At 37.6% G+C, this 23,951-nt stretch overlaps 1 protein-coding gene across 1 annotated transcript; it reads left to right on the plus strand.

Annotated features, from left to right (window-relative positions):
• Window positions 1–455: 455 nt before the first annotated feature.
• On the plus strand, window positions 456–19,755 carry agpat4 (1-acylglycerol-3-phosphate O-acyltransferase 4 (lysophosphatidic acid acyltransferase, delta)). Its single transcript, XM_046843496.1, has 9 exons — window positions 456–681; window positions 6,887–7,113; window positions 9,075–9,244; window positions 9,889–10,050; window positions 10,906–11,059; window positions 11,179–11,281; window positions 12,977–13,052; window positions 18,644–18,842; window positions 19,469–19,755. Exons 2-9 carry the CDS (start codon window positions 6,936–6,938, stop codon window positions 19,561–19,563), a joined length of 1,137 nt encoding a protein of 378 aa, XP_046699452.1. The 5' UTR covers window positions 456–681; window positions 6,887–6,935; the 3' UTR covers window positions 19,564–19,755.
• Window positions 19,756–23,951: the final 4,196 nt, after the last annotated feature.

Below are 23,951 nucleotides of genomic sequence, written 5' to 3' on the forward strand. Positions count from 1 at the left end.
CTAATAAATTTCTCATTTCTAATCCTGTCCATCCATAAACTTCCTAAAAATGAAAAATACGTGTATGTTTGACATTCACCACTAGATGGTGCTAGATATCCAGTTAAGATTGTGAAAATGTGTTTATTAGTGATTATTATTGCAAACTTGCATAAAAGTGCAAACAACTGGTTCTCAATATGAGGTGTCAGGGTTTTTTTTTTTTATATTTTTGTTGCAATTCATTATTTACTTTTATAGATGTTATGGTATTATTGTAGTAAATTTACTACATGTAGTCCAGTATAGTAGGGATCTTTTATTTATTTATTTATTTTTTATTTTTTTGCATGCAAAAAATGTAAGAATCCCTTCTATACATCATGCAATAAAAAAAACAAAAGTTTCATTCATCTTAACGAAGGTCTATACTCCTTTAAGGGAACGCCCGGTCTAGTTTTAGAGGTAGGGTGTGGCCTCGGATTACTCATCATACTTGTTTCACTCGCGTTCTGACTTATATGAGAGAATCTGGCAACAAAAAAAAAAGCAAACATGACTTTATAGATGACGTTTCTAAGTCTGTTTTGCACCGCAAAAAAAATCGTATTTGCAAACGCGATCATTGTTTTCCGAGAAATGCTTTGATGTTTTGATAAAGTGATACATTTAATACATTCTTCAACCAGTGGCGAGAAAGAGGTAGGTCCAATCCAAACCCTGTCCTTCAAATAGAAGTTTATAAACAAAAGTTTAGCCGATGCACTAATGTTTATGTTTGAAAAAACAATTTTTCTTTGTTTCTTTGACCCGAATCAGGGCCTCGGTTATAGATAAGAGTGTTTTTCGGGGACCGCAGGTTTCTGGGGACTTTTTTCAGAAAATTCGTGTTAACGCACATCTGGCGGTGGAGCGTCATTGATGCATAATGACACTGGATTTTGGGGGGTTTACTGTGTGAAAGGTGGACATTTGAATGGATATTCGGTGTTGATGAGAATGAAAAGGAATCCTTTTTAAATCTGATTCCTCTCAAGGTTTCTTCTTGCCACATTAAGGATGAACTTCTAAGGAACAAACTTATAAGTGTTAAACTTTGTTTTATACAACTTTTCATCAGCTCTGAAACAATGTGCATTATTAAAATTGTTTTATAAATACTAAAATAAAAAAAGCATTTAAGTCGTAAAAAGTTTCACCTGGTTGAGTAAGTTCTTGACAGTTGAGGCGGAGATCAGTGTCTCTAGATTTTGATGGTATCTTAAGATTTCTATGCATTACAAAACTTATCGCAATACTTTTCTGTCCTCGTTGTTTTCCGAGAAATACTTTGCATGCGTTCATAAAGTGATGCATTAAATTCTTCTACCAGTAGCGTAAAGAAAGGTAGGTTCAATCCAAACTCCAGAAGTCTATAAACGATATCTCAGTTGACCCAGGGTGGGGTTTACTGTGTGAAAGGTGGACATAATGGAAATTCAGTGTTAAGAATGAGGATGAGTTCCCTTTTAAGTGTCTCAAGTTTTTTCTTAAGTCTCAGAGTTTTTTTTCTTGCCACAGGTGCCACTGGTTTGCTTATTAGGGATACACTTATAAGTAATAAATGAACAAACAACAACACGGTGGATTCACGTTTATTATTATATTTAGAAAATACCAGTTTTTATGGTCGTATCATTTTATTTTGTTGAATTTATCCACCACACCTTAGAGACCGGTTCGTGAAAATATTGTCCACCATTAAACCGGTCCGTAGCACAAAAAAGGTTGGGGACCTCTGTTTTAAAGTATAATTACAGCATGGTGGTGGCAGCGTCATGCTTTGTGGCTGCTCTTTATCAGTTAGAATTTTAGCAAGATGGAGAGATAATGAAACATTACAAAAAAAAGTTTGTTAAACTTTCAGAAATCTGATACTAAGCTAAAAAAGTTCACTTCTTAGCCAAAACACACACAAAATTCAACACAGGAATAGCTGACCAAAAGAACAAGCATGTGTGTGAATGATTTAGCCACAGCTCATAACAGGTTTAAAAAATTCTTCAGCAAACCTGAAGCTCTGGAGTTTTGTAGCTCTAAGGTTTAACCCACATGAATCATATAAGGGTTTGGCTGACGTTGCATTGTGATGATGTCACACAAATATGTGTTGGCTCAAATCTTTGTCGAGTTCCTCCAATTGCTGCTGAATTATGCCTAATTTTACTTTCGGTTCTGCATTTGCAAGATCTGGTGGAACTGCAAAAAAAGAACAAGTCACTGAAGATAATATAATAAATAATCTAGATCCAGCAAACTGATGCTCAGACTGTACAATGTTAGTCTCTGACAAAATAACGCTTAAATGCGTGAACGTACAATGAATATTAAGAAATATTAAAACGACAGTTTTTTTAAATGGTAAAAACAAATAATTTAAACCAAGATAAACTTCAAGATTAAAAAAAGTTGATCTTAAGGTGGTATATTTACCGTATTTTCCAGACTATAAGCCGCTACTTTTTCCCACGCTTTGAACCCTGCGGCTTAAACAATGAAGCGGCTAATTTATGGATTTTTCCTGTTTTTTTCCCGGTTTTACAAACTTCAAGCCAAAAAACTGAGCCCCATAACATTAGACCAATGAAATTGCAGAACGGGTTCAGGTGAACCAATGAAACTCTTTATATTAAATCAGATGTGCTCCCACTGAATCGGGCCGCACCACATCATAAATATGGATGATGTTCCTCTGACGTTTGACCTGCCGCTCACTCGGACTGTCTACAGGAAATGCGAATCATTCGTCACGCTGAAAACAACCGGGCATGAAAACACACTTCTGAGCTGCACGGCATCGGGAGAAAAACTTCACCGATGGTAATTTTTTAAACGCACAACGATGCCAAAAGATAAACTCCCGAGAGAAATTGTTGTGAAAGGAAGGAGGAAGACAGTGAACAATGACTTTCTTGGTCGGCTACTGTTTAGATACAAGCCGTGTAACAGACACTGACTTTCATTAAAGCCTGTGTAAAGTTCATTAGTTTCAGTGTAGACATCTGCGGCTTATAGACAGGTGCGGTTTATTTATGTTCAAAATAAACATCTTTGTAAAATTCAGTGCGGCTCATATTTGGGTGCGCTTAATAGTCCGGAAATTACTGTAATTTTAATGTAAAACTTTGAGAAATCTGATATTAAGATGAAAATTAACTTTGGAATAACAAACTAAAAAATCCATGTGTGTGAGTCCAGAATAATATTTGGGGTGACACAGATGTCCTCACAAATGTGACTGATTTAGAATATTATGGAAACAATTATTGTCAAGCTGATGCACTTTTATCTGAAAAGACTGAGTGATGTAACTAAAACAAAGTATTAGTTTTGAGGTATGGAAACCCTTATATGCAGTAACATTTGAAAAATGTGGGAAAAGTCTGCATGGTTTAAATAGTTTAGTGTAAGTTTATTACACATTATAATAGATTGGAATGTCTTTCCCCCAGTAGATGTTTATTTTATATATTCTGTAACATTCAAGTTAAGTATTACAGTACTTTCTTAACAGAAACAAATTGATCTTGAAACCAGCAATGTTGCCGAGAGTACTTGTGGTGTGTTTCCCAGGTTGGCCTCTGTCAGAACATTTCAAGTTTTTTTTAAGCGACAAAAATTTGTTTTCAGGTAGCTCTTAGTTAAAATTTTTTGCATAACAAAAACCATTTTGAACAGGGTTAAAACTTTTTATATCCATTGTATGTGAAACTTCCCTGTGAAGGTTTAAACATGTGGACAGTCTGATTCACCTCTAAGCATGTTTATGGAGGTGGTATCTAAAGCTTCATAATCATAAGTCGTCAAGTTTATTTCAGTTTTACAGGATTTAAGATTTAAGTTGAACAATGTATGTTTATCCCTGATGAGCAGCCGTGGCGACTATGGCAAGGAAAAACTCCATTAGATGTTATGAGGAAGAAACCTTGAGAGGAACCAGACTCAAAAAGGGAACCTCATCCTCATTTGGGTGACATCAAGAGTGTGATTATAAATCTTAAAAACAAAACACTGGAGAGTGAGAACTAACATGAGCACCGGAATGTACGATTATGAGTAATGTTCTTTCTAAATTCCTATATTCCTACTATTCCTATACTGTTCTCTTGAGGGCATGCGTATGACTGTTATACTATGGTGCAGGTGTTTGTTTGTTTTTTTTCTTTTTCTAACCTGTTTTAACCGGATGGGGGCAACAGTGTCTAATGTGCTAGTGAGGATAGAGACTATGTTGTTAACCAGTTCATCAAGATCATTAGCAATCATGGGTTTAGTAAGAAATTGAGATAACTTGGGCTGGTTGTTTGTGAATCTGTCCTAAGTGGTCAGAACAATAGTCCTACCAAGTCGATAACGTGGTGAGACGCAGCTAATCTGCTCTACCGGTAGTGTAGGAAAGCATTTTCCTTCAGTTGTATTTCCATGCTTCACCACTAGAGGGAGATTCGCAGATTACCATTCATGATAAGTGATATCTGTGACATCACACTGCACCGTTCTCCTTCAAGAGATTAGAAGGCTAGAACACTGAGCAGCTTTTGAACTGCAGCTAGTAGATGATCGCAAGAATTACACCACACACGTTCAAATCCCTAAACCTAGTAAAGTTTGTGTTTTTACTGACACGCTGGGGCGAGTACAATCTCCTGATCAGCGTACACTGCATAGTGATCCTTCCTTAGATTTGGTCCTTCAAGACAGATAGTGAAACTTTCTAACAGGTAGAGTGTACAGTATGAGGTAATGGTCTGTGATATCATCACTCTGAGGTAAAATATCTATATCAGTGAAGTCTGCTTCACGGGATATTATTAAGTCTGGGGAAGACTCCAAAACGAGTTTAATAAGTCCACAAATTATATTTCTAGGGCATCATTTGCATCATCTACGTGAATATTAAAATCTCCTGCAAGCAGCACTTTATCGAAATTGATCAAGAGGTCCGGAAGAAAACGAGAAAACTCTTGAAGAAAATCAGTGTAGGGCCCTGTGGGTCTGTACACGGTAGCCAGAGCAAAAGATAGGGGTTTTCTATGTATGTCTAAAAGTACAACTTCAAGCATAAGCACTTCAAATGATTTAAAGCTGAATCCTAATCTCTGACTAACATTAAGAAGGACACTATAAATGGTTGCTACACCACCCTCATGACCAGTCTGACGGGGCTCATGCTTATATAAACATATCCTGACGGTGTCGACTCGTTTAGACCCATATAATCACCTGGTTTAATCCAGGACTCAGTGAGACAGAGTGCTGAGAGATTATTATCTGTTATGATCTCATTTACAATGAGTGCTTTGGGTGCAAGTGATCTAATGTTTAGAGGACCAAGCTTTAGAACCTCTTTGTTTTTGCTTATTTGTCATCTTCCAGTTTTAACTGCAATAAGATTATTTCTGGATCTTCTGTATTTAATTCTTGTTTTTACTACATGAGGAATAGACACGGTTTCTATAAAGTGGGCCGTGTGTGAACTTGTAACTATTTGGTGTGTTGTATAAATGTTGTCATAGTTGTTATCTTACCAGTCACACGGTATGCAACATCCTAGAGATGTTGTCTAAAAGCACTGCTGCTCCAACTCTGCTGGGGTGCAGGCCATCAGGGCGGAAAAACCCCGGGTGCTTCCAGAAAAGATTCCAATGATCAACAAAGAGTAGTTTGTGCTCTCGACACCATGACTGTAGCCTTTTATTTAGTGCAAAAAGTCTACTAAACTTCTCAATCCCTCGCTGGTAAGTGGGAAAAGGTCCCCACACTATGATCCTCGTTGTGGTTGATGTGCTTGCGTACCTTCTCCACCAGGATCCTGAAATCCCTCTTTAAGATCACGGTTTGCCTCAGCTTGGTGTCGTTCGTTCCGGCATGGAAAACAACCGCTCCGAAGTTCTCGTTCAGGATCGCGGGTACCTGTGCAGCGACATCGTGAATACGAGCACCAGGAAAACAGCGAGTGTGTACCTTACCTTTGGCTCCAGTAGCACGGACATGCTGGACGATGGAATCTCCAAGAGGGGCGAAGCGGTTCTGAGTCGAGATCTAGAAGACATCCGGGGAGTCTTCCACTGCTGCAGCATCCAGGGTCTGTGGTGCCCCGACGCCGGAGGGAACGATACCTGGGCGGGCCACGTTCTAGGTGCGCTGGGCCTGGGCAGGGAAACACGTGGAGTTGAGATGCTGGGAATATTCGGTTCAACCTGAGAATTTACCTGGGAGGAGTGAGCGTTCGCCCGGGATGTTTCCAGCGGTGCTTTCCACTCTCGCAGCTGGGCATGCTTTGCATGTAGGTCGCAGATCTGTTTCTCCACACAGCCTCCAGCTTCAAATCCGCCGTGTGCAACTCGAACGAGTCGTCACCTGTGCTCAAAGGCAGACACACAACCGACATAGTGCTTATAATAGCAAATAGAGTTAAGATAACGTGTAAGGCAATGAATCTAGGCTAATCAACATTAGTGGTAGTCGAGTTAAAGAGCTACAAGCACAAATCGGGAAGACAAAAAAAACTTTTGTTCAGGATTATTCAAAGAGGAAAACCGATAAAAAACTGTAGTGTTTAAGTTTGAAAACGCCGAACAAAATACGTGGAACTTTCGGCAAACAAGTCAAACACAGGAAGCTACGTCACAGCTACGTCACTAGCCACTAATCATAATAACCTTAAGACTCAAATGTATGGTTGTGTTATTGTGGTTGTAGTTTATTACATTCTTATTGGAAATTGTTTTGTTTGAGAAAATAAGTGCTTTTCAACAGAACATTTGAATGATGTAATATTTCTTGTACATATTCCCAAATGTGGCACCCTATATTTTATTCTAAAGATGTCATTTAGCATTTTTCTCTTTTCTTTTCTTTTTTGCAGGCATCTCCAGAAAAAAAACGGGAAGAAAGTCAATGATCAGCACTTCGCTATGGAACTCTTTGGGCTTTTGAAGACACAGTTTATTTTTCACCTCTTCATCTGTTATGTGTTTCTAGTCAGTGGGCTTATAGTCAACTTCTTGCAGCTCTGCACGCTACCATTGTGGGCCATTAACAAACAGCTGGCTCGTAAGGTCAACTGTAGACTGGCGTACTGTGTCAGCAGCCGTAAGTATGATTAGCTGAAGTTTCGCTCACGTATAAAGCAGAAGAAATTATGTGCATATTAGTGGAAAGAAGTACAATGTGTAGATGCTTTGGATTCTACATAAAACATCAGATGTTTACTCAGCATCAGGAGGGAAGATTTTGAAGGGGACACAGTGCCATTAATGTGATGGAGTTATGGTACTTGTGGTCCCTGACTGTAAGGTTTAAATACCTTACTTTAAATGTATTACATGGCAATACATTAGATTTATTACATTTTCCCCAGAAGATGTTTTTGATATATAATGAAACGTACAACAAAGTTAAGCATTGTAGTACTTTTAACTTGGTATGAACGTGCACTGCTGTACGCTGACTGATATATTATAGCCTTATTCATTAAACAGAAATGAGAAACAAATAACCGTAGATAAATGATCTCAAAAACGAAATATTCTATTCCACGTACTATAGTGTTAAACATCGATCAGGCTTAACGCTACCTGGGTGCAGATTTACATGTAAAACCAGTTGATGAGAAGTAAATCTTATCTAGTGTATCTGATCTTTGAGCATTCAGTCACCTGATTATGTTCTGTAGAGTTTATTGGTGAAAACTTTGAAGGTTTAAAGCTGGGAGATTTTGGTAAAATCTGGGTACTTTTTATTGGTAATTGTTTTGAAGTGATGTGTGTTGTAATTGTTTTTGGATCAAACAAGTCCTCAAAATACTTTGCTCTAATTGATATCAAACAAAATCATTTGTTAGTAATGTGCTACCCCTTTACACGCGAGGGGGTTCCGAGACCGTTCCTATTATCAGTTAGTCAAATATCTATTCAAATTACGAGTCCGAACCTTTTAAATGCAAATAAGGCCATGGGTGTTAAGTTACAGTCAGGAGTTTCTTCCATCATTTATCATTTTTAAAATGTTCTACTTGCTTTTGAACTGAACTGTATGTCGGTGCTAAGTAGCTACAGACGAGTGGCAAACAAAACACGTTCTAAACAGAACATGCGCTCTACTCTGATTGGTGGCTTTGCTGCGTGTTTGACCAGTTAAGTTTTTATCCGCTCGTAAATAAAAAGCAACGACCAATTTAGCAAAATGTAGTCGAGTAGAAAGCAAGATATTTGACTTGAAAATGTATTAAAAAATTCCCCAAATGGAAATACTACTACATATACTGTATGCAACTGCTACTTCAGTACGGTGACGAATTGCATTTACTTCGTTAATGTCCACCACTGGTTGATTCTAATGTGCGTTTTGGATCATTGTCCTGATGGAAGATTTAACCATGGCCCATTTTATGTGTCCACCATTCAACAAAATGTCCAGGTCCTCTGGAAGAAAATCAGTCCCACAACATTAAAGAGCCACCACCCTATTTAATTGTGGGCATGAGGTTTTCCATACGGCCGTCTGTCTGTGTGCTACAAACATACCTCTGGTGTTAAATGGCAAAAAACTTCATTGTGGTTTTATCTGACCAAAGAACTCTGGCAAGCTGCAGTTTTTCTGGGTAGTTTTTCCTCACCACAGTCACCACTGGCTCGCTCATCAGGGACAAACTTACAATTATAAAGTACATCTTATTGATATTTAATTATAAATAGAAATGAATTAATTTGGAGATGCTCAAGTCTGTTTTTTGGATGAGAGTAGAACCTTGTGCTTGTTAATATCATGAACAGCAGCTATGCTAATTCCTCTCCACTGCTCCTCTTTTTTCCATACAATGGCATTAACCTCCGCATTTCTGAGACTTTTTGACCGCAAGACTTCTCCAGCTGTAATCCTGCGTTGGGACGATATAGACAAATTGGAAATTTTAACAATGAACCTAAAAGAGGAGGAAGTTTATTAAATGACAGTTTATTATTATTATTATTGCGTTTGTTCAACGGCAGTGTTGCTGTTGGCCAACGTTATATTTGAATTATAGCTTTACAGCATTTCCTTTTTTTGTTCAGAGATGGTGGCAGTGCTGGAATGGTGGTCTGGGACCGAATGTACACTATACACTGACCCTGAATCCTACCCTTTCTACGGCAAAGAAAACGCAATTGTTATCCTCAACCATAACTTTGAGATTGATTTCCTGTGTGGGTGGACCTTCTGCGAAAGATTTGGCGTGTTAGGGGTAAGAAACCTCCAGCGTTTCTGTTGACTTCATGGTCATTTCATGATCGCATTTATAGTTATGCCACTCAGCAGATGCCCTTATCCAAAGCGACTGGATGCTTTGTAGAATCCAGGATTGGATGGTTAATTAGGGGGGCTTCTGTAATATTTTTACTCGTCGCTCAAACTCTTGCATTCATGTTCCACAGGAAGAACGAGTTTCTAGCAGGTTGGGTTTCCCCCCCCCCCAGAACCCGTATGTTTGCGTCACATGTTTGTGTGATCTCGCTTCAGTAACAACATGGCATCCAAATAGTTGGAGAAGTGGTGATGTTTTTTTATGGGGGACAAACCAAAGTTTTGGTAGAATTCAAAAATACAAACAAAGCAATCAAGTTTCAATCATATTGTAAAGACTAAAATCAGTGACACAACAGTGGGATTAGTGTTGTATTGGTATTAAACATCCGGATTTATAAAAAAATGCGACATAGTAGAAACTCTAGGAAACCCTTTTAAATTTATGTAAAACAGAGATGTGTACACAAATAAAATATCAGCAAAAACATTTATTAATAGTATGTATACATATGAAATACAGTTTATTAAAGAATAAACATTTGTATTTATTCAAATACTAACTTTTTATATATATAAATACAGAGCTCAAAGGTGCTGGCAAAGAAAGAACTTGCATATGTGCCTGTAATTGGCTGGATGTGGTACTTCCTGGAGATTGTCTTCTGTAAGAGGAAATGGGAAGAAGATCAAAAGACGGTTGCGCAAAGTCTTCAACGCCTAAAGGATTATCCAGAGAACTTTTGGGTAAAGTTTATTTATTTATTTTTTTTAATATATTTTATTACTAATTATACTAAATATTACTAATTATTTCAAGTCCAGATGTTGAATGCGCGTTCACCCAAATAAATACATTTTTAAGATATTTACTTTAACTACTAAAACTCTTATTTTTTTATTATTATTATTTTTTTTTTTTTTTTTTTTTTAAGATGAACTAAGGTGTTTGAGAGTTTTTTGGGCTTTTGTAAGTAATCCATTGTGTGGTGCTGCTTTACAAATTGTTTTGAGAAATGCAGTTTGTAAATATTAAGAACGATTCGTGAAACGCTCCAAAGCAACTGAGAAAAAAATAAAAAGTCAGTTCAGGCTGTTTACAAATACAAGAAAATGCTGTCCAGTAAACATCAAGGTGCATTTTACAAGATACAGCTACCTAAAAAAACCAAGAAGGTGATATTTTGCATAATTTTTGAGGCTGATTTAGAAATGAAGAAATGTAATAAATTTTTAAATAGTGATACGGTGGTCCCTCGGAACTCGTGGGGTTTTCGTTCTAAGCCCAGTTCCAAAAATCCGCAAATTTTGGCCGCCGCCCCTATGGTACTTTAGTGAATTATGCTCTAAAATGTTATTCCTAACGTTCCTGAACATTCAGTCCCGGGAATTTTACGATAGTTCGTGACTTGCTGTTTGTTAGGTTTCAAATGAGAACCCACAAATTTTCCGAGCCGCGAATTATCAGGGATCGACTGTATTGCAGCTGTATTTTTAGGCAGACCACATTTTAGTAAAACAAAAAACCCTCTAAAAGGAAAAATGTTATTTAATCACGTTGATGTGTATTTTCTACCTGACGCTCTGATCATGTTTGCTTAGTTCCTTCTATACTGTGAGGGCACTCGCTTCACTCCGAAGAAACACAAGATTAGTATGGAAGTGGCAGAAAAAAAGGGGCTTCCCAAACTCAAGTACCACCTCCTGCCTCGCACCAAGGGATTTTGCGTCACTGTTCAGAACCTACGAGGAACAGGTGAAAAAAACATCCAGCAAATTGCCTGAATGATCAAACTAAATATATTTCACTGTTTTAACGTGTGCGTCAGTCTTTGATGTACTTGTTGATGCTGACTGAGTTTGTCTCCACTGTAGTTACTGCTGTGTACGATTCTACACTTAATTTCAGAAACAACCAAACACCATCATTGCTTGGAGTGTTAAATGGGAAAAAGTACCATGCTGATTTATATGTGAGGTAAGACAGACTCCATTGATTTATTTATGGGAACGTTGCACATTTTGGCAGGATCGGTACTTGGTTCAATTGTAAAACGCTTACAGTCAAATTGGGGGATTTGGAGATGTATTATTTGACACAAACGCTGTTATATGCAGAATACAACATGCAGTGAAATGTACACCTGATTGGCCGCTCAGAAATTTGTGCATTAGGTAAAAGGAACTATAAATATAAAATGTAAAAAAAAAAAAAGATATAATATAATAGGGGTGTAACACATATTCGGTACAGGGTTTTCTGTTTGGTGCACAAGTGTATTGAATGCGATCCTTTTTACTCACAGAATATAGTTAAAATTCAAAGTTAAACGAGTTCCCTTACAAACGTAATAAGTGGCGTACCTCAAGTTTGTATAGTCTCCCCCTTGCACTTTGAATGCAGTCACTGTATTTTTATTTTTATTTTTTAAATGATTTAAATAATCGTTAAACTTGAAAACACACACAGTAATGCCAGGAAAAAAATACAGTAAATGCAGTGTCACTGTGGCTACTCACTTCCTATCGTTAATCTGATTTGTAGTGCACCAAAACACGCTTTATAGTGCATCGTTAAAACTGCCACTTCCTCCCATCGCCAACGTTTTTAACGACCGTCTATCAATATGGATTCTTCAGCATTTAGCTTTAAGAATTTCTATTAAAAGGAGAAAATTTGTTCAAGGATGCTGACACAAGTAGAACAGTTAATTAGTACATGTCTTTAGAAAATTCGATATTAAACACACTTGCATTACAAATCGCGAGTAACAAAAGTAAATTGTATACAATTTTTATTTAATCCATTTCATTTCTGCCAAATTAATCAATATAAGTCTATTGCATTCATGAGATTTTTTTAAAATGAATATTTAATCTTTTATATAACCAAGCGGGCATTTTATTAAAAAAAGGTTTTAAAAATGTGAACTGTCCACCAATGTTAAACTACGTTATTAAAAAACGACATGCTAATTGTATTTTCTGGATTTCTACCCCTTAATGGTACCGAAATTGAGCCGAACTGTGACTTAAAAACCGAGGTCCTTACTGAACCGTAAATTTTGTGTAGCGGTACACCCCTATTAGATAATAAAGTGGTATTTAAAAAAATAATACAAATATATTTAGATGTGCAATTCCTCTGCAATCCCCTAAAAAAAAAAAACAGAAATGTGTATGAAATAATTTGTTCCTTAATTGTTGTATTTTTTTTGCATTGCTCTGTTAGTTTAACATCCCGCCATGACTCTGGTTTCTAAGTAAATTTCTAGCTCATAAACCCTGCCTAAATGCGATGTAATTACCTCTTGGATGCAGTTTCTTGACATCGCATATACAATTTTAAAAACTAGGCATAAGTTTGTTAATATTATATAATCCACTAATATGCTGGTGTGTGGTGGGCGTTCTGGCGCAATATGGCTGCCGTCGCATCATCCAGGTGGATGCTGCACATTGGTGGTGGTTGAGGAGAATCCCCCTTTCATATGTAAAGCGCTTTGAGTGCTGCAGAAAAGCGCTATATAAATGTAACAAATTATTATTATTATTATTATAAATTTTTTTCAGGCTATAGTATGTATATAAAAAAAAAAGCACAGTGTATGTTATCCTGCTGGCTGCCAATGAGGGCGATGTTGCATATTTTTCATTTGCATGTTTCATTTAGGCGAATTCCACTCGACTCAATCCCAGAGAACGAGGCTGAATGTGCGATGTGGCTCCATAAACTTTACCAGGAAAAGGTGAGAAGGGTTTCATCTTTATTTTGTACAAAAGGTGCTGTGGAACTGTGATTGTGAGTTTCACAAGACCTACAGTGGATCTTTGCACAGTTACATGTGCATTTGGAAAGTATTTACACACATTTGGCAACATTTTATGTTACAGCCTTATAAATTCAATTCATAAAAAAAGGTTGTTTAAAATCTTTGCAAATGTATTCAAGATATCACATGTACATACTGTAAGTATTCAGTCTTTGCCATGACACTCAAACTCGAGCTCAGGTGCATCCTGTTTCCACTGATCATCCTTGAGATGTTTCTACAACATGATTCGAATCCACCTGTGGTAAATTCAGTTGATGAAACATGATTTGGAAAGGAACACACTTTTCTAAATGAGGTCCCAAAGTTAACACGTCGTGCACCAAGCCATGAAGTCCAAGGAATAGTCTTCATACAATTTCAAACACATTTCACATTGTCATTATAGGGTATTTTTTGTAGAATTTGGAGGAAAAGAATGAATTTAATCCATTTTGGAATAAGGCTGTAACATGACATAAATTAATACTGTCTGCTTTACTCAGTGGCCCATATGGTACACTTACAGTTATGTGCCGCTTGTACATACAGTGCCTTGCAAAAGTATTGACCCCCCCCTTGGCGTTTTTCCTATTTTGTTGCCTTACAACTTGGAATTAAAATTGATTTTTATTTGGATTTCATGTAATGGACATACACAAAATAGTCCAAATTGGTGAAGTGAAATGAAAAAAATAACTTGTTTAAAAAAAATGTTTAAAATACATAACGGAAAAGTGGTGCGTGCATATGTATTTACCCCCTTTGCTATTAAGCCTCTAAATAAGATCTGGTGCAACCAATTACCTTCAGAAGTCACGTAATTACATAAATAAAGTCCACCTGTGTGCAATCTAAGTGTCACATGATCTCAGTATATATATATATATATACACCTGTTCTGAAAGGCCCCAGAGTAAACACCACTAAGCAAGGGTCACCACCAAGCAAGCGGCACCATGAAGACCAAGGAGCGCGCCAAACAGGTCAGGGACAAAGTTGTGGAGAAGTACAGATCAGGGTTGGGTTATAAAAAAATATCCAAAACTTTGAACATCCCACGGAGCACCATTAAATCCATTATTAAAAAATGGAAAGAATATGGCACCACAACAAACCTGGCAAGAGAGGGCTGCCCACCAAGACTCACGGACCAGGCAAGGAGGGCATTAATCAGAGAGGCAACAAAGAGACCAAAGATAACCCTGAAGGAGCTGCAAAGCTCCACAGCAGAGATTGGAGTATCTGTCCATAGGACCACTTTAAGCCGTACACACTATAGAGCTGGGCTTTATGGAAGAGTGGCCAGAAAAAAGCCATTGCTTAAAGAAAAAAATAAGCAAACAAGTTTGGTGTTCGCCAAGGCATGTGGGAGACTCCCCAAACATATGGAAGAAGGTACTCTGGTCAGATGAGACTAAAATTGATCTTTTTGCCCATCAAGGAAAACGCTATGTCTAGCACAAACCCAACACCTCTCATCACCCCGAGAACACCATCCCCACAGTGAAGCATGGTGGTGGCAGCATCATGCTGTGGGGATGTTTTTCATCAGCAGGGACTGGGAAACTGGTCAGAATTGAAGGAATGATGGATGGCGCTAAATACAGGGAAATTCTTGAGGGAAACCTGTTTCAGTCTTCCAGAGATTTGAGACTGGGACGGAGGTTCACCTTCCAGCAGGACAATGACCCTAAGCATACTGCTAAAGCAACACTCGAGTGGTTTAAGGGAAAACATTTAAATGTCTTGAAATGGCCTAGTCAAAGCCCAGACCTCAATCAAATTGAGAATCTGTGGTATGACTAGATTGCTGTACACCAGCGGAACCCATCCAACTTGAAGGAGCTGGAGCAGTTTCACCTTGAAGAATGGGCAAAAATCCCAGTGGCTAGATGTGCCAAGCTTATAGATACATACCCCAAGAGACTTGCAGCTGTAATTGCTGCAAAAGGTGGCTCTACAAAGTATTGACTTTGGGGGGGTGAATAGTTATGCACGCTCAAGTTTTCTGTTTTTTTGTCTTATTTCTTGTTTGTTTCACAATAAAAAATATTTTGCATCTTCAAAGTGGTAGGCATGTTGTGTAAATCAAATGATACAAACCCCCAAAAAATCCATTTTAATTCCAGGCTGTAAGACAAAAAAATAGGAAAAACACCAAGGGGGGTCAATACTTTTGCAAGACACTGTACAGTCCCTAAGTTACAATAGTTACATTTACTTTTTTTTGTTTTTTTTGTTTTGATGATGATGTGGCCGCTTCTTTCCGTATATGAAGCTGCTTAAGGTCAACACCAAATTGCTTGTCTTTTTCTTTTTTTTTTTTTTTATTAACGCAGTGTTTGCTTGGTTAATTATTATATAAAATAATATTTAATAATAAAAGATAATAAATCAAATTCATGCAATTATATTGAGTTAAGAAATCAATTAAATTGGCTCATATTAAATGGATTAAATTTAATAAATGGAAAACATTTAATTAAATAGTTTACGTTTGTTTGAACCAATTTGGTTAATACAGGTGTGTGCGTGTGTCTGTGCGTGTGTGTGTGCGTGCGTGTGTGTGCGTGCGTGTTTTTACATTTAATATTCAATTTTCAAAAGATATGATCTTAACTGTTCTACTTATTTCAGCAGACTTTAACAAATGTTTTCATTCCTTCTATCTGTCATTCATTCACTCCCTCGATATGTGGAATTGTCAAGATGTTCTCCTTTAAAAGAAATTCTTGAAGCTGGACATAAAATGCTAAAGCAGGGGTGGCCAACCAGTCAGAGACCGAGAGCCACATTTTTTACCGTGTTACCGCAAAGAGCCACATCATACACATGGGCACACATGAACATCACCCATCCCTTCCTCTTACACACACACACACACACACACACACACACACACACACACACACACACCTCTGCTCAGCCAGATTTATTGTAAATGTCACACACCAACATAATGACAGAAATTGACTCTTACAGTTTTAAGACCACAGGACAGTCATTTTCAACAATGAACATTGTGTGCACTGTCTCACACACAAACTCTGTTTAACCAAGTCCACAAACAAAAATATAATAATTTACAATAGTGTTTTTCTTTTACTATGCATGTTACTTAGTGGGACTTTTGGCATTCCTTGCCTTGAACAATTCCCTTCAAATCTGCCTCGTATTCCGTTGTTGCCACTCGAAGCAATTCTTTCACATGTGTCAGTCAGAACAGATCAATGCTTTGATTTCACGTGTTTCATGGTAGAAAACACAGACTGGGTTTTTTTTTATGTGCGTGTTCACTTCGCTTGAGTGTAATAAGGTATTTTCGTCAAATGCGCATGTGCGTGAGATGACCATACCGCAGGGGTGGGCAATTAATTTTTACAAGGGGCCACATGAGAAACCTGAATTGTGTCAGAGGGCCACACCAACGATAATATTTTAGGGATGCACCGAAATGAAAATTCAATTCAAAAGTCAATGAAATCCATAATTTTTTGTGTTATGCCTTTTCCCTCGGCACCATCACTGGAAAACTTTCCTGCCTTTTTAAAAACGTCCTCTACAGACGGAGTGCGCATGCTCGGATTGACTTTACTGTTCTGCGCCGTGTTCTTCTCATATTTGGAAGGCAATCGGGATGTTTGGATTTCAGGTGATAAATTAAACCCGACTTGGAGAAACTCTTTGCAGATACACCCCCTCCTGAAATTTCAGCATTGCATGTTTTGCAAATCGCTCTCCGCACACATGTTGCTCTTATCCAGATAACCGTGTGCTGCTGCGCTTTTTTATTGCGTCATTACAAGTGTGTTTCTGCCGTGTTGTTTCGGTGATTTAGGTATTTCCGAAAATTCTCGGTGCATCCCTGTAATTTATGATTGGCCTCATGCCAAGGTCTGATATACCGCAAAGTTTCCCAGTAGGGGCAAGCTCATTTAAGTCTTAAAAATACCGTAAGCAAAGTAAACACGCACATTAAAAATCAAACACACAAAAATCGATATGAACGTAGGAGCCGCATGAAACCGGCCAAAGAGCCGCATGCGGCTCGCGAGCCGCAGGTTGGCCACCCCTGTGCTAAAGGATCCATAACGCTACCGTTAGCCACTAACCAGGAAGTGTCTAGCAGCTAATGCTAGCGCTATGGATTTAAGTTTCAAGGTTTTTTTTCTTTCTTTTTTTCCAACTGTTCATTTCACAAGTTGTATCCTGCATATAACTGTTTGTGACATAAAAAATCTTGCATCTATAGCACTAGCATTAGCCGCTAGCCACTTCCTAACGCACGCGTAAAACAAATCGTATTTCCGGTACGGAGCGAGTAGCCACAGTGACACTGCACTAACTCAAGTTTCTTTTTTTTTATACCTCTGGCATTGTTTGTGTATGTTTTCAAGTAAAAAAAATAATAAAAGAATGCAAAGAGCGAGACGGAGACTAAACAAACTTGCGGTCCGCCACTTTATACGTTCCTGAGGAAACACTGTATTTTAACTATGTTCCGCTTGAAAAAGGATTGCATTCTGCACCGAACCGAAAGCCCTGTATCGAATATTTCGGTGTCATTTACACGCCTAGCTACAGGTGTGATTTCTATCGCTCGTTTCGCCAAGGCTCCGCCCTCCACTCCCTAACCAACTATATATGTGTGCTCTTCAGTTTAAACAGTACTGTAAATAGCTGTTTTGGTAAATGATGTATTGTAATTTGTTTAGTTCTTAACAAATCACAGTATACTACCCTCTACTACCTTCTTTAAGACTCTTGGGTAGGCTAGGCCATGTCTACACTTAGAATATTTTCAAGTTAAGATGAAATCATTGGAACACATTTCCATTGTCAAGCCATGGACTGCCTGTATTTGTCCAACTTAGGTAGTTGACATTAGTTTGTTACTCTTGACTAATCTCTGAAACCTGACCACTGTAGAGCAGATATCAATGTTGTGGTTTATTTATTGACATTTTATTTATTTAATATCACAATTATCAGTGTTGGATGTAAATGTGTAACAAGTAGATTTTCGCGTATCTGTACTTCTACTAAAGTATTTACATTCAGGGATACTTTAACTTCACTACATTTCAAAGTCAAATATCGTACTTTTTACTCACCTACATTTTTGCGAAATCAGTCGTTCGTTTTTATTTGTGACGGATAAAAAAACTGCTCAAGCAAGCAGCAATCCACCAATCAGGGTAGAGCGTGTGCTATGTTTTGAACTTGGAAACAACATACAGTTCAGCATCAGTTCAACAGAAAGCAGAACATTTTGAAAACAAAAGAAATAATGGAAAAAACTCCTGACTTGAACTTGTTGTCCGAATTTTTTTCCACATATACCGAGTTATTTAAGCAAAGATTCTTGTGACAAAAATGAAAATGGGACATAGATATTTGGGGACTTAAGTACATTTTAAGGCAAATACTTCTGTACTTCAACTCAAGTATGTGGTTTGTGTACTTTATCCACCACTGTCAATTATTCAGTTGCTCTAATTTTGAAGAGTTTCCATTTGTTTCAGGATGAGTTCCAGGAAAAATACAGCCTGACCGGGCGTTTCCCCGGCCCCACAGTGAGCCCCCCTCGCCGCCCTTGGGCTTTGCTCAACTGGCTGTTTTGGATCTCGCTTCTACTCCTTCCCCTTTGTCTATTACTGCTGCAGTTGTTCAACTCGGGCTCGGCTTTCACCATTTTTGTCACAGTTGCCATTTGCATTGCAGGTAATGAGGGTCTTTTTTTGAAAGTTATGTAATTGTTATTGTTCAAAACTGGACTGGTAGAGCTACTATATAAAAATTGTTTATGCAACTCAAATGTAGACTGAATTAAAAAAAAGTCCTGTGTTGCATTCACAAGGTGATTAAGTGGTTTAGGAGTAAGTATATCTCCCATTCTATACATGGTAATTCAATGCACGGCACTTTTGATGATTACTGCACGAGTCAATACTGCAATAAAGGTCTTATACGTTTATTTTCTTTATCCGTTTCCTTCTCAACAAATTCACCTTGTATATACTTGTACATTGGCAAGATTACTAAAAGTATAAACATCATTGCATAATAAAAAGGAAAGGCAATAGCAAGTGCACTAGTCGATATCTTTATAATAAAACAGCCGCATGTTTTCCATGAAATATCGCATTTGGAGTAAATATGAATTCGAGACAACTATTTTTTATACATCTAGTTTTTTTTCCGCTGAATGAGTTAATCCATACCAAATTTGGTCCATTAAGCTCATGTGTTTTTCATTTCCATTTTAATACTTGGTGAATACATGTATTTCTGTGTACTATGTACAACCAAACAAAAGTCTAACATCCGTAATCAACCTTCTTTTTCAGGCTCTCTTGCTGTTCGCTGGATGATAGGCCAGACCGAGATTAACAAGGGTTCAAGCTATGGAAACAAAGAGGGTCTTCTTAATAACAACTCCTAATGGAGTCTCCAGCAGCAGAACTTAATTAACATCTACCTGAGATGAGCTTTTTATTAAAAGCAAGAGGGCAACATCTAAGTGGTGCAATGCACTGGCAGCTATTGGTGTTTGAGGAGTCGGAATCCTCTAAAAGGAAAACAGGATGTCACGTAATCAAGATATAATAAAAGATATTTTATAATCATTATAATATACTTTAAAAATGTCACAATTACTAAAAAAAAAAATCTAAAACACAGAATGAATGTGTGCAATAATTTTGCAGAGCAGTTTTAAAAGTGTATATACAGTATGTGTGATTGTGTGATGTGTGGGGGAAAAAAAAAAGTCACCACCTGGATTTAACTAAGCAAATAGGTAAGCGCCTTCTATTGGATAATTACTGCATGGATGATTGTTTTAGCTGGCAACAAGTTATTGATCCCAAACTAATGCAGTAAGTAGCTTCTTGTTTCTTAAACAACCATCTAATCTTGTGGCTGTGGAAAAGACGTTAATTTAAAGAGATTACTACTTAAGTTAACTGATATTGGGTTAAGAACTCGAACGCATAAATACAAATGGGAAGGATAGTGGGGAAATCATCATCTTCGAGGAAAAAATGTGGTGGGGGAAAAAATCTTGAACGATAGTGATCGGCGATACTTTAAACGTTCAGTAAAATTAAACTGTAAAAAAAAAAACAACAGTAGAACTCGCGGCTATGTTTAATAGTGAAAGTGCATTTTCACATGCACAATGTAAAGGGATTGGGACTAGACCGCTGTGTAGCCTTAAGAAAAACACTGATCAGTGAGTCTGTTTAGAAAAAAAGGCTTGAATATGCTAGGGAGCATAAAGATTGGACTCTGGAGCAATGGAAGAAGGTCACGTGGTCTGATGAGTCCAGATTGACCCTGTTGCAGAGTGAGAGGCGCATCATGTGCCTGCTGTACAAGCCTGTGGGGGCAGTGCTATGATCTGAGGTTGCTGCAGTTGGTCAGGTCTCGGGTTCAGCAACGTTATGTGCCGTAAGAATGAAATCAGCTGACTACCTGAATATACTGAATGACCAGTTTATTCTATTTATGGATTTTTTTTTCCCTGATGGCACAGGCAGATTCCAAGATGACACTGCCAGGATTCATCAGGCTCAATTTGTGTTTTGTGGTTCAGGGAGCATGAGACATCATCTTCACACATGGATTGGCCACCACAGAGTCCAGACCTTAACCCCATTGAGAATCCGGTCCGTCTCTCTTATTATCAATACAAGATCTTGGTAAAAAATGACTGCAACTCTGAGAAGGAATAAATGTTGTGACATTGCAGAAGCTAATCGAAATGGTGCCACATTGAATAAGTGCCGTAATCAAAGCTAAAGGTGGTCCAATAAATTATTAGTATGTGTGACTATTTTTTTTGGGGTGGATGGTGTGTATGTGTTTATTTTTATTTATATATATATATATATATATATATATATATATATATATATATATATATATATATATATATATATATATATACACACACACACACACGGCATTAATTGTCAGATGTGTGCATCATGGCAGATTTTGCTGCTTTATTTGAGACGTGGCGAATCAGTAAAAAAATGTTTAGTCATTACTTTTTAAATATCTGAAAGGATGTCGTAAATAAATGTGAGGTTCCCTGAAGGTTTTAATTGCGCCTCATATATTTATTCATATTTTTAATAAAAATGGTCAAAATGTGCGCTGCATTAATCGCAAGTTAATACAATTAATGCTGTTCAAATGTATTTGCGTTAATTTTGACAGCCCATACAAGACTTGTACAAGGATTTATACAAGTAAATGGGCACAATGTAAATAAAAGTAAAAAACCTACTAATGTCTACTGTTACTGGTTTAGTTTAGAAATAATTCTTAAATATCCAAAACTGGAAAAAAAAAATATAATTTTATATATATATATATATATATATATATATATATATATATATATATATATATATATATATATATATATACTTATTTAAAATACATTTTATATTTATATATATTTTAAAAATAAATAAATATATATGTGTATATGTACGTTGATCGCTGTAGTGATCTGCTTGCAGTACAATCTGATTACATGCTCCTGCAATCCCAGTCTGGAGACCTCCTCCAAGGTCCCTTCATCACAATATTCCATAAAGATATACATTTCTTCCTAAAAGATAAAGTAGAAGACCTTGAATGAGGGAAAGAATGAAAAATTGATGCAGTTGAAGTAAGTGATTTTCAGATTTTTATCTCGTGATCCAGTGTAATGCTTTACAAGTACAGGACAGGAAGAGCTGTATGATCTTATTACCAAATCCAAACCAACATGTCTGTTAGATCCTATTCCAACTAAATTACTGAAAGAAGTGTTACAGCTGGTGGGCATGTTCTTGATATTATTAACTCCTCACTATCTTTAGGTCAAGTCCCTAAAACCCTCATTAAACAAAACTAATTTGGATTCAAATGAACTATCAATCTACAGACCAAGTCTACATCTCTCTCTGAATTTTCCTCATCAGCCCAAAAACCAGTACACAGAAGCTCCAGGATTTTAATTTACATTTAGAAGGATGTTCTGTAAATACTAGTTCAACAGTAAAAGACCTGGGAGTTATTTTAGACACCAACTTTTCTTTTAAAAAAAACATATCCATATTGCGAAAACAGTCTTCTTCCACCTTAGAAATTCTCTGTTCTGTGGACAAAAAAGTACAAATGTGACATTTTTAGTCTAAAGAACTTTTGTAAAGACATAAAACAGGTGAGAAGATGTTTAAAAAATATTTGTTTGGTCAAAGTCTTTCTTAGGTAAATGAGCAGATCTTGAAGGTCTAAAGGCATGCAGTGTTTTGGTGAACATTTTACATATGAGAGTGTGGGTTGAAGGTAATGTGCGGATTTGTTTCTTTATTTTGAATGCTTCTTTTGTGTGGAATTGTGTTTAGAATGTTTAGCTATTTTAATAGAAATTAATCCCTGAATTTCCTGAATAAAAAGGTTAAGGGGGTCCGTTGTTCAGAAAGGGGAACCTATATTCGTGTTTTGTTTGGGTGGGAGCGTCATTGGTGTGACACCTGGAAATCTCCGCGCTGCACGTGTGAATGTATCAGCCTCAGCCTCAGTTTTTGAGCGCGCGAGGCTAATGAGCATGCGCATTGAGAGCTTCTCCTTCCAAACAGTTTTCTGGTTTGTTCAGCACGTGTTCTAAAATCCTCTGTTTCACTGCTGGATACACAAATATGCTTCCAGGTTATTGCAATTGTTTGAGATGTATGGTGTATTAGGGCCAATATGGGATAAAATAACCCCCCAAAACAACTCGAGAATTTCTCGCAATATTCTTTTATATATATACAGTACATACAGTGGAACCCACTTATCTCGACCTCGGTTAACTTGACAACCCTATTAAGTCGACGTTTTTGAAGTGGAACCGCCAAATTCTCGCTTTGTCTAAGCATTTTTTATTGGTTATGTCGACGAACCCTAATATCTCAAGCACAAGGGGGCAAAATTTGCCATTTAACGTCGGTTATCTCGATCGGCACCGTGCAGCCGCAGAAGAACTTGCGAAAGTGGCGGAAAAATCAAGCTTTACAGATGCTACAGGTGTTGTATTGTATACTGGTGAATCTCTGCTGTTAGTTAGTGCACATATGCCTTTTGTTGTTTAATGTTATGCGATGAACGGGAGGCGAAAGCCGCGCTTGGCGGCGCGGAACGTGGGATGAGCAGCAAAAGCATAGAATGAACACCGGCAGGATCGGGGAATCATGTGCGCTTTGGGAAGAAAAGCGCAGCCGTTGAGAGAGTGCCGGTGGGAAGGCACGTACCGGGATACGCATGAGCGATAACAACGACCGCCGGGAACCAACATATACCAACAATAACGGACAGTGAGAGTGTGGAAGTTTAAATAGGAGCTGGTGATGATGCTAAACGAGCACCATATGTGCGCGATTGAAGCCGGGAGCTTCAGAGAAAGCGGCCGAGAAAACACTTAACACGCTGAAGGGGGGGTGGCAGGTGGATTCCTGATAGTAACAAACATGTATGTACATTTTTATAGCATGCCTTCATCAAACAAATCACAGCAACGCTGTTGTGTAAAAAAAAACCTTCAAAAACACGTGCATGCACGTTTTCATTTATTAACGCACATCATGTACATAAAGAAATTTCAAGCACGTTAATATATTGTCGCCATTTTGATTTTCGTTTATCTCGATCATCGGTTACCTCGATGCTTTTTGGCGACCCCCTAGGGTTCGACATCGACATAACCGGGTTCCACTGTATGTATATATGTCATATGTCATTTTTTTTAAATATATTTTTAGTTTTGAACTGGGAAATTTTGAGTCGGAA

The sequence above is a fragment of the Silurus meridionalis genome, chromosome 28 (assembly GCF_014805685.1).
Source record: "Silurus meridionalis isolate SWU-2019-XX chromosome 28, ASM1480568v1, whole genome shotgun sequence".
NCBI lineage: Eukaryota > Metazoa > Chordata > Actinopteri > Siluriformes > Siluridae > Silurus > Silurus meridionalis.